The following is a 12,118-nucleotide window of genomic DNA, read 5'->3' on the forward strand; positions in this document are numbered from 1 at the left end:
AGTTATTTATTTTTTAAAGGACTATAAAGGACAACAGTATGCAGAGAAAATATTCAATTACATCTTGACATTGTTTGGGGTAATCTCACATCCTTAGTAAAATTGTTTAACTTAACTAGTCCTGTATTTTACTTTTGTCGTGTTTATTACTTTAAAACTTCACTTGTCCAGGTTTGTGGATTCTTATGGGGTTATTACAAGCAGCAGTTTCAACTCACAGTTTTAATATTACTTGTTGGCTTTGTGCTCAGTTGTGTGGTAGGTTGATCATGATAGTTAATTACTCGAAGTTAATGAAATAATTTTGACTATAAACTCTTTCTTGCCAACTTTAGATTGTTTTACCACCATGGCCATGCTTCAGGCGTCACCCATTGTCTTGGCAAAAGCCCAAAGAAAATTCAGAGAAGAGTGACGTTAAAAAAGATACCAAAAGAAAAACAAAATCAAATTGAACTGGTGTAAATATTTATTTGATGATTAAAAACTTAAGCAATCTTCATGTGAAGTTTTCCCAGGTTATTTATTCACTCATGTGGCATTGCAAAAGTTGTATATAAACATGAAGTAGAGCAGACCATTGTAGATACCGCTGAACAGAAGTAGCGGAGGTTTTTTGTTGTTATAGCAACATGGCATTACAAGCAAAACGACAAAATGTCAATGTGAAATGAAATGTTGCAAGATCCATGGTAAGATCTGCATTATAAATCGAGATTTTTTGAAAAATGCCTTTAACGAAGATCCCAAAGACTCGGGAACCTTTATGGAAAGAATGGAACATTAAAGCTGATAAAAGCGGTGTTAGAAATACAGTATATTCTGTGAACGGCGATCAGTATACAGGGGAATGGAAAAATAACAAAAAAAATGGCAAGTTTCGATTGTAATGATAAAGACGAGCGCGCCAGCGATCAATGCTCAAATAAGTTTTGCGTCTACATAACGATAAAACTATTGCTACTATCGCTATTACAACAAATTAACTGATTGCTTTCACCTTTCTACAGGTAAAGGAACGCAAATTTGGAAAAAAACTTGTCTTGTGTACGATGGTGACTGGAAGGATAACAAAAGATGTGGTTTTGGAACCTTAAGTTTTCGTAGTAAGGACAAATTTAGAAAAATTTACTCAGGAGGATGGAAAAATGACAAGCGACATGTAATTAATGTGATGGTTTGCTTTCCATTTAAAGGGAATTTATATTTCTGTACAAATTATTACAATTACAACAGGGCTATGGCACTAACTTCTACACTAACACAGAATACTATGAGGGGGAATGGTACGGAGATAAAAGAAGTGGATGGGGTCGAATGTACTATGATGATGGTTCTGTTTATGAGGGTGAATGGTTTAATGATATGAAAAATGGTCAGGGAATGTTACGCTTAGGTAATGATTGTTATATCTTGGACACATTTCTTACTATAATAAAGTCAACTTATTTCAATGTCTATTCTGTCATCTTTAGCCAATGAAAACAGATATGAGGGACTTTGGAAGGATGGTAAAAAACATGGTGAAGGAAAATTTTTCTTTCTAGACAAAGGACAGTTGTACAAAGGTGTTTGGGTAAACAATATTGCTAAATGTGGCACAATGGAGGATTGCGGTCGAGAAGATGCCCAACAGCAAACACTATATCCCATACCAAAGGCAAGTATTATGTGGATATAGTGTAATTGTTCTGATATTCTGCTTATTCTTTATATATTATTACTTCTTACAGTGCAAGTTGCTTGATAAAGATGCAGTGGTCAAAAATGCTGAAGATTATTTCTTGGCACAGTGTGATAATCAGTAGGCTTGTCGTATCTGCCAGCAAAATCAATTTTTTGCAAAAGGTCAATTATCTATCTGTTTCATAAGCTGAAGAAAACAAAACACAATCTTTATCAATACTATATTGTATGAATATCTGCTGGTTGCAATTTCTGTACATAAAGTTGAAGTTCTTCGAGACCTTGTGAAGACTGTTTATATTTATGTTTAACAAGTATTTTATAGAAATGAAATGCAAACCAAACAAATACAATGCTAACTGGCAAAAGAACAGCTGTGGAAGCTATTGCAGCTGCCTTGCTATTATTATAGAACTGAACCCAAGCAATTATGGCAACCTCTGCAAGAAACAGGAGTGTGCCAAGGCCAGTAGAGAAAAGCCATGCCGTCTCTATATAATAATGCATCTCCTCATGAAGTGAGTTGTCAACATTCTTATTGTTGACGTTGTAACTGCTAGCAAAACTGTCCAGGTTAGGCAAGATACACACAGATATCATTAAGGCAAATACATGAATAGATATAAGCAATGTTGTCAATACACTGAAGGCTATAACCAAACCAGATGGTACATTATCTTTAAACTGTATTTCAACCATCGCAACCTAAAAATATATACATTTAAAAAATGAATGAGAAACATTGATAAAGGATTTTTCAATCATGAAAATGGATGTGGCTAACTTTCACAAGTCATTACTTTTTCACACATATTAACTTGTTGTTTTGGTCCATCCTCACAGGCTGGGGTCTGTTTGAGTGATAACTTTAAAAAGGAAATATCATTATCCACGTGGATAATAATATTAAATATCACCATATTTCTACAATTATACAAAAACATATTTACCATTGCAAAACCAGACATAAGGGCAGACGTTCTGCTCGAAGCGCGTAGTTTACCCTTTCGCAAAAAAAGTTTTCTCCATAAAAGGTCTTGGGCGAGGCTGTCGTCAGCCGGTGCACTACAATTATAAGGAAATTAAGACTGTATAGTAAGTGTAAACGTATCACAGGCACAAACAGCAATCACACAAGACGGAAAATACCATTTCTTGCAAAGGCTTTGTCGACACAAGATCGACAAGATTTTCAGAATCGTTGCGTGTGTAACATAATAATGTATGAATCATCGAAAATGCTTTACCTGTTGTAGTGTGTTTCGTTTAACGGTTGAACATCATCTGGTTTCGTCGCCATATTTACTACGGATGTTGCAATTGCAACTTGCATTGTTTATTTTCTACTTTTCGGCATGAAATCGGGAACGTACGGACTTAGACGTTTCCTCACCATAGTTACTCATCATAACAACAATAAATTGCTCAATGTTTTTCGTCGTCATAACAACAAATTCCCTCGACCAATTAACTTGCGAGATTTGTAAGAGCAGGTGAAAATATAATTTCAAATTTCGCTATAACTTCTTCAGTTCAACTTGAAGATACTATAAAACGAGCATTTATAAATTAATCCTTGCACTTTATTGTTGAACTTATAACAACATTCAAGGTAAGATTATTCAAGCAAGATGTATTTTTTGTCAGTCTTTGGATACTTTCATTTCAATAGAAGATGTAAATGAACGTTGGCGATGTTTTGAACTTGAATGCAAAAAAACAAAAAGCAATGTTTTATATTCAAATGCTGAGAACAGTTTTGATTATTTGATTAAATGGTTATGAAAGTATTTTATAACTACATCAATCACTTTAGTTCAAAACAAAATGCTCAATTCTTTCAACATCAAATTGTCATAGAATGGATATTCCTAAATCTGTGTCGAGGCCCAAGAGATGGAGTGCAGAAGTTGAAGATGCATACAGATTTCAGTTAGCTGGCTATAGAGATGAGAACGAATACACTCAAGTACAAAAAGTTGAAGAGGTACAAGTTTTTATCCCCACATATCTCAGCTCACCTTTGATGCACTTCACTTGAAAATGTTGTTTTCAATAGAAATTGCAAATATTTTATTTAAATTTGATTCATACGCAGTTCAAGTATGAAAAACGATTCTTCAAGCATCTCTGAAAGAAGAGTTTTCAGTGGAGGCTTTTTTGACCCATCATCTTTTTTATTTATATTTACTTGTTCTTAGGTTGATAGATGGCCCCCTAATGGCTATGTGAAAAAGCTTAAGAGACGCGATGGAAGTTACTACTATTTTAATAAGGGACGTGAATGCAGTGACAGTGATGTACACAGAACAAAAATTTACGCTTATTAATCTCCCAAAACTATTTGTTGCGTAGTAAATCATTGGTATTGGTATACATGTTACATAAATACTTTTTAATCACTCCTTTGAACAGTTTAAAAATAAAAGAAGCTTTTAATGCTGTTTGCGAACTTACGATCTTCCAAAGAAGTTGTTTGTTTTGTTTTGAAAATCCATAATATCTTTACGACTCATAAAATTCCATCATTAACGTACGTTCGCGTCACACGGAAAAGAATGGTAACGAGTTTCAGACGTGTCGTTTCCTCTTTAGACCTTTGAATAGAATTTGTAATATCGTATTACGGTAGTTTGCTATTTTAACCGATATATCCGTCGATTTTGACGAGAATTGCCTTCGTCATGTGTTAAACGTTTGATTTTTTATCAAACCTAAAATGGATGGAGATAGTGGACGAAATTTGGTAAAGTATATCTCGATTCTTTACTTTCTTAACACGTTGCTTGTAATTAGGATAGCAAATTTGTGTTCTGCTTTCTTATACGCTTGCTTGTGTATCCTCTGACAGAGAACGTATACCCGAAAGAACTACGACGACAATTTAGATGATGAGATAGAAGGGAAAAGGACATTCAGTGTTCAAGAGAAACTTGCAAATGCAAAATTTCGTGAAGGGAATTTTGTTGAAATATTACCAAATGCAAATGGTGAGTTGAGCCAGGTTGCGAAGCTGTTGTTAAATGAGTTCATATGCTTTTGTTTGTAAATTTACTCACTAATTCAAAATTACAAGGCAAGTTTTTTTTTATTTAGATATTAACTTGAAATATATTCAAGAACATGGTTTTGATTCGCCCTTCTTATTTCAATCGCACGAAGGTTTAGGCATGAGGTCAGTTTTGCGTACTACTTTTAATGTGAAAACTTGTGAACACTCTAACTTTTGCAAGCGTTTGTTCTTTGCGGTGAAAACATCCTCATTTTTTTTTATTTCTTTGCTTCAACAGTGTTCACTTCATTTTAGAATGCCACCTTCAGAGTTTACTGTCGAAGACGTAAAGAATTATGTAGGTAAGAAAAAAATAGTCTTTGACCGGCCACTAGACTACATGCCAACTCCCAATAGCAAGAAAAAATTTATACTACATGGATATATTGTTGTTATGATGAGCGTCAGAACTGTAAGGCAGCTTTGAGCTATCTGATTTTATTTAGTTTAACTGTTGAGGTTGACGAATTTTTTGTGTACAATTAATCAATTGGTTTCGCTGTTGCCTCTTGTATTAACGCCAATTTTCATCTTTAAACATGACGAGAAATAAAAACGAATAACATAGCCATGAATAAGAACTTGGATAAAATAGATTTCCAAAAATTTTGACATCTATCAAGGTTTTTAACGAAATGAGCATCTCGAGATTCAAATTTGGATATATTTTATCATCTCTTGAGCCCATCCCTTTACTAGCATTTTATGAACAATTTTACCAAATGTCCAAGATTCATTACCAATAATGTTTTACCATACGCTTTTTATAATTTTCAGCTTTTATTTGAGTAACTTTGCAGCTCTTTACACAAAACATTTTGGTCATAAGTTTATCACCACGCATTTTGCGTGATTGAGCAAATTAACAATTGATATTGTATTGTTTGAGTTGTGGTTATAATGCTACGATTATGTCGTACAAATTTATATTTGTCTTTTCTGAATTATATAAAAAATAATTTTATATTTAGGTGCTCGAAGAGTTGTGGATGTCATTGATGTTAATACCCAACAACAGATTGAAATGAGTATGGCACAATTTGCTAAATACTACGTTAACCCGGATCGAGAAAAAATCTATAATGTTATCAGTCTTGAATTTAGTCATACAAGACTTGAAAATCTCGTACAAACACCGTTATTGGTATGTAGTTCCATGAAACTTCATGAAAAATATGAGTTTGTATTTTTGAAATTTTGGATGTCCTGCGGGTTAATGCAACTGGCGTTATTATTTCAGTAAATATATATTTGCAGTTATTTGACAAAATTATCACAAAATAATTGTAGCATTTTTGTGAAAAATTGAATGATTTACGGCGTGAAAATAAGGTTAATGTAATATTGTATCAATATGTAGTTTGATGGAAATATTATTGAAACATTTTGGCAGTATTATATAGCTGCTTATGAAATATAGCTAGAATATGTTGGTGAAAACGTACATTTTATACTCAAAAATTTACTGTGGAAATTAGTAGTATTAGTTTTATCTTTCGTCGTTATTGTCGTTTCTATTCTTTTTATTCAAAAGTTTGCTCTCTGAGTAAAATTTTGTTCTAACGCAGGTGCGTCAACTGGATTGGGTTGACAACGTTTGGCCGAAAGAACTCATTAGACAGCAAAGAGACTCTACTAATAACATGGACGATATGAAATATCCCAAAGTTCGCAAGTGAGTTTAATGTGCCGTTTTTTGAATTATTACATTTTACAATCGTCAAAAGACGCGTGTTTCTAGTGTGATTTTTGTATGAACTTTTTTATTGTCTGAAGAACTTAAACAAATGCAAGAAATTAATTTAATTAATGTTCTCTTGAATGTATTTTAAGATTAATGGAATAAAATATATGGGGGTTTTTTCACGTTCTGTGTAACTAGCTTTATTTTGAAAAAAAAATAATGAAAATATTATATCCTGTGTGTAGCTATTTACTGTTATTTTCTATCAAATTTTTATTGAATATTTCTATTTAGATATGTATTAATGAGTGTTCGCGATAGTTATACAGATTTTCATATTGATTTCTGTGGTTCTTCTGTTTGGTATCACATTGTACGTGGAAAGAAGGTATACAGCCATCCTTGGTTATGACATACTTTTAAACAAAAACAAAAAAAACTACTTTGACGTGCGAAATCTTGGTAAGATCTTTACTTTATTTATTTAATGTCACTTTGGCAAAAAATTTTTTGAAAATCATGCAATATTTGTTATGGGTGTACAGGATAATTCTTCATGTTATAAAAATGGATTTTATGTTCATAATTTTTTCTGGCTTATAGCTACGCTTGGGTAGGGAAGAACGTATTATTCAATTTTAAACTACGTAGAATTTTAAAACATTTCCTTTAAACGATTACTTTCTTTTATTTCTATTTCATGTAAAAGTAAAACAAAAATTCAACTTTAATAAATATAAGCGATGGACAGAAATTATACTTTTACTGAACCGTTAACTATAATTTAATAAATTTATTCAAACAACGACAAGCTGTCACTTTAATATTTTAAAGTAGTGCGTATTTAATATTTGCTTTGCAATGGGTTATCTAAAAGTATCCATTCTTAGTCATGTTTAGTGCATGTGCCTGTTGAAGTGTGTCAGGCTAAACCCGAAAAGCATCAAAGCATCTGCGCGCGTTTAGTTCTACCTTATGTGTTATAATTAGCTTAGCTATTTCCTTATGATGTGTTAAGGTGTTTTGGCTGATTCCCCCCACCGAAAAGAATCTTTCAATTTATGAAAACTGGGTGCTGTCTGGTAAACAACAAGACGTCTTTCTTGGTGACCAAGTTGAGAAATGTTTTCTTGTAGAAATGACGGCTGGTAACACATTTCTTATGCCTTCAGGTAAATATTGTATATTTAACTTTTTATATTCCTTGGATTTTACGCTTTTTATTCACCTAAAACCAATGACGAAAACACAAACAAGTTCCAGTCCTTTTTCTCGTCTTTCGCCTGACCACAACGCGTTCCTTTCATTTTGGTAAATCAGCCTTTGATATACAAATATTTGTCCATTTCTTATGTTATTAAATCGTTTACTTTCTGTATATTTATTGAGGATAAACGGTTTTATGTTTCATAATTTGGTAGAAAATAGCGTTTCAAACTTTCAGTTATAAATCACGCCTGTCTTTTAACGACAAAATATATGTAGAGTTATATCTTTTTTGTATGATCGTAAATTCATATTTCTCATGATGTTCATTAAGTAGACAACCAACTTGCAGGCAACAAATTTTGCAACGCATCTTTATTTTGACGATCAGGTTGGATTCATGCTGTTTATACACCAGAGGACAGTTTGGTGTTTGGCGGAAATTTCATTCATTGTTTCAATATTGAAAGACAGTTCAAAATTTGTGACATCGAAGAAAGAACGAGGGTAAAAACCGTCATTTAAAACGATGCAATTTTGGATTTCAGCGTATGTTTTTTTTAGTATTTTGTTTCGTCACTCCATTAAATTCAATTTTAAAATATCTTTCTTAGGTACCAAAGAAATTTCGCTATCCACTACACACCGAGATTATGTGGTATTTGGTAAAACAATACGTTGCATTATTGGAGCGCGACCTGCAAGAACACGGAAAGAAGCCTGGTTCTAGTGATGACGTCATCGTAAATGGGTCAACGAGGGACAGCGAGGAAAGACAACGACGTTCGTTGAGGGATTCCCACAAAGTGAGTGATGAAAATAAAGAAAATGCATTTAAAGGACAATAAAGCCGACAAAATGGTGAAGAAGTTAATCATGTAGCTTCAACGTTGGTCAAAAAACCCTGGGTCCCTGTATATCTTACGTCACACGAAGTGAAAGGCCTGATGCTTGTGGTCTCCCGAATGAAGAGTTGGTCAACAACAAATGTCCCTGATGATTTGAAAACCCAAGTCAACTTCTTGATAGATTGGGGGTAAGGCATTTTTGTATTTATGAACGATGAATAAAGATGAAGGAAGTGCAGAAGAGAGGTTTTATATTGTATGTAGAAGAAAGGATTAAAGATATATGTTGAAGAAAAGATTAAAGATGTGTGTACAAGAATGGATTAAGGATGTGTGTATAAGAATGGATTAAGGATGTGTGTATAAGAATGGATTAAGGATGTGTGTATAAGAATGGATTAAGGATGTGTGTATAAGAATGGATTGAGGATGTGTGTATAAGAATGGATTGAGGATGTGTTTATAAGAATGGATTGAGGATGTGTATAAGAAAGGATTGAGGATGTGTATAATTGAGGATGTGTGTATAAGAATGGATTGAGGATGTGTGTATAAGAATGGATTGAGGATGTGTGTATAAGAAAGGATTGAGGATGTGTGTATAAGAAAGGATTGAGGATGTGTGTATAAGAATGGATTGAGGATGTGTGTATAAGAAAGGATTGAGGATGTGTGTATAAGAAAAGATTGGGATTGTGGGTAGAAGGATTAAGAACTTTCATATTTTTTATTAAAGGAATTGTTAAAATCTCAGAAAGATAATAATCCTACGTTGGCCATTACAGGCATACATTACATGAAACAAATGTTTCCAAATGAGGAAATTGATGGAGTAAGTTTAAATCTTCTTTATTTACATGATTACCTTCACTCATCTATTTCATCTACATTTAGGAAATGTTTATTAAAACTGTTTTTAATTGGGCATATGTTTATTAAGATCATCTCTGTAGCTACGTTGTGTATTCACCTTTATCCCAGATATCTTGCCTTGGGGTAGGGGGGAGAGGAAGGGGGGCACATCTAGAATGCTAGACAGCATGCTAGACATAGCTGAGGATCTCTAGACACCATATTTACCTTTATCATAACTTGTTTGTAGAAAATGTTTTTTGTTATTGCTGACATTGTTTATAAATCTTTGCATAGGAAAGACGAACGAAGTCATTGCGCATGCCTCGTAAACCCAACTCCTCATTGCGTCGTCGTCGTGTTAGATGTCGAACTTGTGATGCGTGTACTCGTGAGGATTGCGAGCAATGTAGATATTGTAAAGATATGAAGAAATATGGTGGACCTGGCGTACTTAAACAATCATGTATGATGAGACAATGTCAGGACGTAAGTTGTTGTCAACGCTATCACGAATTTGAAGTTTGTTTATGCAAATTACGGGAGTATTTTCTATTTTTTTTCTATTTAGCCGACACTTCCTGCCAAGGCGACATGTTCAATATGTGAAACAAGTTATCCCGATGATTCTGATACCCTTATGGAGTGTGGATCATGTGGAAAAATCGTGCATCCCACGTGTATGCCACCTAAAGGTTATTTCGTCATTGTTCCGGATCTCAATAATTGCTGGAAGTGTCCTGAATGCTGTGATAGACACACTGTACGTATACAACAAATTATGAGATCATGGAGAAGTTGAGTTTTGATGCTGTGTTGTGAAGCATATTTTATGATGTTTTGATTTTAGGGCGAACCTTTCAATGGACAGAAATTGAAAGCTAGAAGATCCATAGCTGAACTCAAAGTAATTTTTAAAACGCATAAAATTTCACTTTGTAACTGCTATTTTCTTTAAACTGTGTGTTTGTTGTGTTTTTTTTTATATAGGATGCACAATTGTCGTCAAAAGTATCTTCATCTGTAAGCTTGAAATTCTCACGCTCAAATATATTTTTCTTTTCCCACTGAAGCAATAGACTTTACTTAACTTAATTAATAAAGCACTTGAACTTTATTAATGATCTGCTTAATGATCTGCTTAGTGATCTGCTTAATGATCTGCTTTAGTTAATGATCTGCTTCAACATATTTTACATCGCCAGATTTAATCGAGCTTTTAAGTAGCCAATAATAATTAACCTTGAGTTCAGATTTTTGGACTTATTCACATTTAATCCGATTTTTTCGACAAAATCTTGATAAATTATTGTGAAATTGTATTTTTTAGGTCTTCAAAGTCGATAAAGCTTCGAAACGTAAGGTGAGAAAACGTGCAGGTTGAGAAACAGGTGTAAAGGCCTGCGATAAATACTATACATTTATTATCTTTATAGTGTTTTAAGGAAAGCTATTGAACAACTTGCTATTAACGTTACAAAATTACAAAAAATCTGAATATTTCGAAATAAGAATATTCTTTTGCTATAATACTTAGAGAGAGCGCGAAGCATCGAGCTCCTCGTTAGATGCTGATGACGACACGGAAACCAGTGAAGAGAGCTCTGATGATGACAACAAATATGATGAAACAGCTCCATTGGCAAACTTGGCAAAGAAACGTCGTCTCAACTCACCAGTTAAAGTTCCTTTCGTTCCTCCACAGGAGATATCTCCAACACATGTCCTGCGACCTCGTCCCAGTTCCCCACTTCCAGAAACATTTGATGCAGAGTCTGGTGATGTGCACGTGTTGCGTCGTGATTTATGGTTGAAAATATTCGAGCATCTCTCACACGAAGAGTTATGCACGTGTATGGCAGTGTCTCGAACATGGAACAGATGGTGCATGGATCGAAGATTTTGGATCAATGTCAAATTAGCCGTTGGCAAACCTATTACGGCTTCGGCACTTTCCGGTGTCGTACGTAGGCAGCCGCTTTCTCTGGATGTTAGTCACACAAACATTACACATAAGCAATTGGTGTGGTTTCTAGGCAGGTTACCAAGGCTAAAAGATCTTAGGTTACATGCGACCACATTCGCAACGGTCAGCGCTTTTACCAGAGTCACTTGTCCCCCTCTTAAGGTGTTAGACTTGAGTTGGTCAGAGAAGATAACGGACCAAGTTATAGAAGTTTTACTCAAACCACCGAGTAACGGACGACGTGAGAAACCTCCTGGACCTGGGGAAAATACTAGTCGACTACGTTACCTGACTGACTTAGTGTTGGCAGGTTGTGAGATAAGTGACGTTGGAATAAGAAGTATAAAACGTTATCTCACATGCTTGAAAAGATTAGATGTGAGTTATAACGTTCTTATTACCGATGAAGGGATCACATCGTTGTTGGAAAACGACTGCAACTCAAGCAAAAACATACAGGAAGTGAATCTTACTGGCTGTAATCAACTCAGCGATTCCTGTTTACAAACCGTAAAGAAAGATTACCGTGTTGTCGTGTAAAGAAAATTATCCTTGAAAAAGAACATCTTATGTCACTTTTTATTGTCAACATCGACTTTCCACTTATCCACAGTATTGAAGTCAGTCAATGCTTTGAAACTTCGCCCATGGTCGTGTTCAATGTGTGTAAAATTTCGTTTTCAATTTCAAAATCACGGAATTATTTGGTTAGCTTACTATTTAAATGGTGAAATTTTTGTTAAGTGTGTTCTTCTTATTGTCCAGTACATGATTTCATACGTTGTTTAAAACAATTTCAGCTGCAAGAAGTAAAAAGTTTCTGA

The 12,118-nt window shown here is 34.2% G+C and overlaps 3 protein-coding genes across 4 annotated transcripts; 2 read left to right on the top strand and 1 right to left on the bottom strand.

Annotated features, from left to right (window-relative positions):
• Positions 1–522: 522 nt before the first annotated feature.
• On the top strand, positions 523–1,966 carry LOC124435036 (MORN repeat-containing protein 3-like). Its single transcript, XM_046984982.1, has 5 exons — positions 523–873; positions 1,011–1,162; positions 1,237–1,396; positions 1,476–1,660; positions 1,734–1,966. The coding sequence occupies exons 1-5, from the start codon at positions 729–731 to the stop codon at positions 1,806–1,808; spliced, it is 717 nt and encodes a 238-aa protein (XP_046840938.1). The 5' UTR covers positions 523–728; the 3' UTR covers positions 1,809–1,966.
• On the bottom strand, positions 1,894–3,279 carry LOC124435034 (protein orai-3-like). 2 transcript variants are annotated; one of them, XM_046984979.1, is made up of 4 exons: positions 2,934–3,279; positions 2,637–2,751; positions 2,487–2,552; positions 1,894–2,391 (listed from the first exon to the last, which is right to left on the bottom strand). In XM_046984979.1, exons 1-4 carry the CDS (start codon positions 3,017–3,019, stop codon positions 1,906–1,908), a joined length of 753 nt encoding a protein of 250 aa, XP_046840935.1. In that variant the 5' UTR covers positions 3,020–3,279; the 3' UTR covers positions 1,894–1,905. The 2 variants fall into 2 exon arrangements, with proteins under 2 accessions (XP_046840935.1, XP_046840936.1); XM_046984980.1 differs by lacking the exon at positions 2,487–2,552 and having other exon boundaries at positions 2,934–3,275.
• Positions 3,280–4,277: 998 nt separating this feature from the next.
• On the top strand, positions 4,278–12,037 carry LOC124435302 (lysine-specific demethylase 2B-like). Its single transcript, XM_046985239.1, is given in 18 exon segments — positions 4,278–4,432; positions 4,538–4,676; positions 4,783–4,861; positions 4,994–5,040; positions 5,710–5,882; positions 6,307–6,413; positions 6,717–6,810; positions 7,441–7,594; positions 8,020–8,135; positions 8,243–8,664; positions 9,137–9,146; positions 9,213–9,308; positions 9,626–9,817; positions 9,900–10,091; positions 10,179–10,235; positions 10,319–10,351; positions 10,659–10,691; positions 10,866–12,037. Coding segments are annotated over 18 exon segments (2,940 nt in total). The 5' UTR covers positions 4,278–4,405; the 3' UTR covers positions 11,835–12,037.
• Positions 12,038–12,118: the final 81 nt, after the last annotated feature.

The sequence above is a fragment of the Xenia sp. Carnegie-2017 genome, unplaced genomic scaffold (genome assembly GCF_021976095.1).
Source record: "Xenia sp. Carnegie-2017 unplaced genomic scaffold, XeniaSp_v1 HiC_scaffold_14, whole genome shotgun sequence".
In the NCBI taxonomy this organism is placed as follows: domain Eukaryota; kingdom Metazoa; phylum Cnidaria; class Anthozoa; order Malacalcyonacea; family Xeniidae; genus Xenia; species Xenia sp. Carnegie-2017.

What these genes read in the sequence shown, in the direction of transcription:
- LOC124435036 (XM_046984982.1), top strand. Translation starts at nt 729, where the DNA reads ATGCCTTTAACGAAGATCCCAAAGACTCGGGAACCTTTATGGAAAGAA. An exon ending in GAAAAATAACAAAAAAAATG is followed by an intron (nt 874 to 1,010) that starts GCAAGTTTCGAT and finishes ACCTTTCTACAG; the next exon opens with GTAAAGGAACGCAAATTTGG. An exon ending in TCAGGGAATGTTACGCTTAG is followed by an intron (nt 1,397 to 1,475) that starts GTAATGATTGTT and finishes TGTCATCTTTAG; the next exon opens with CCAATGAAAACAGATATGAG.
- LOC124435034 (XM_046984979.1), bottom strand. Translation starts at nt 3,019, where the DNA reads ATGCAAGTTGCAATTGCAACATCCGTAGTAAATATGGCGACGAAACCA. An exon ending in AACGAAACACACTACAACAG is followed by an intron (nt 2,752 to 2,933) that starts GTAAAGCATTTT and finishes TTATAATTGTAG; the next exon opens with TGCACCGGCTGACGACAGCC. An exon ending in TTATGTCTGGTTTTGCAATG is followed by an intron (nt 2,553 to 2,636) that starts GTAAATATGTTT and finishes TCCTTTTTAAAG; the next exon opens with TTATCACTCAAACAGACCCC.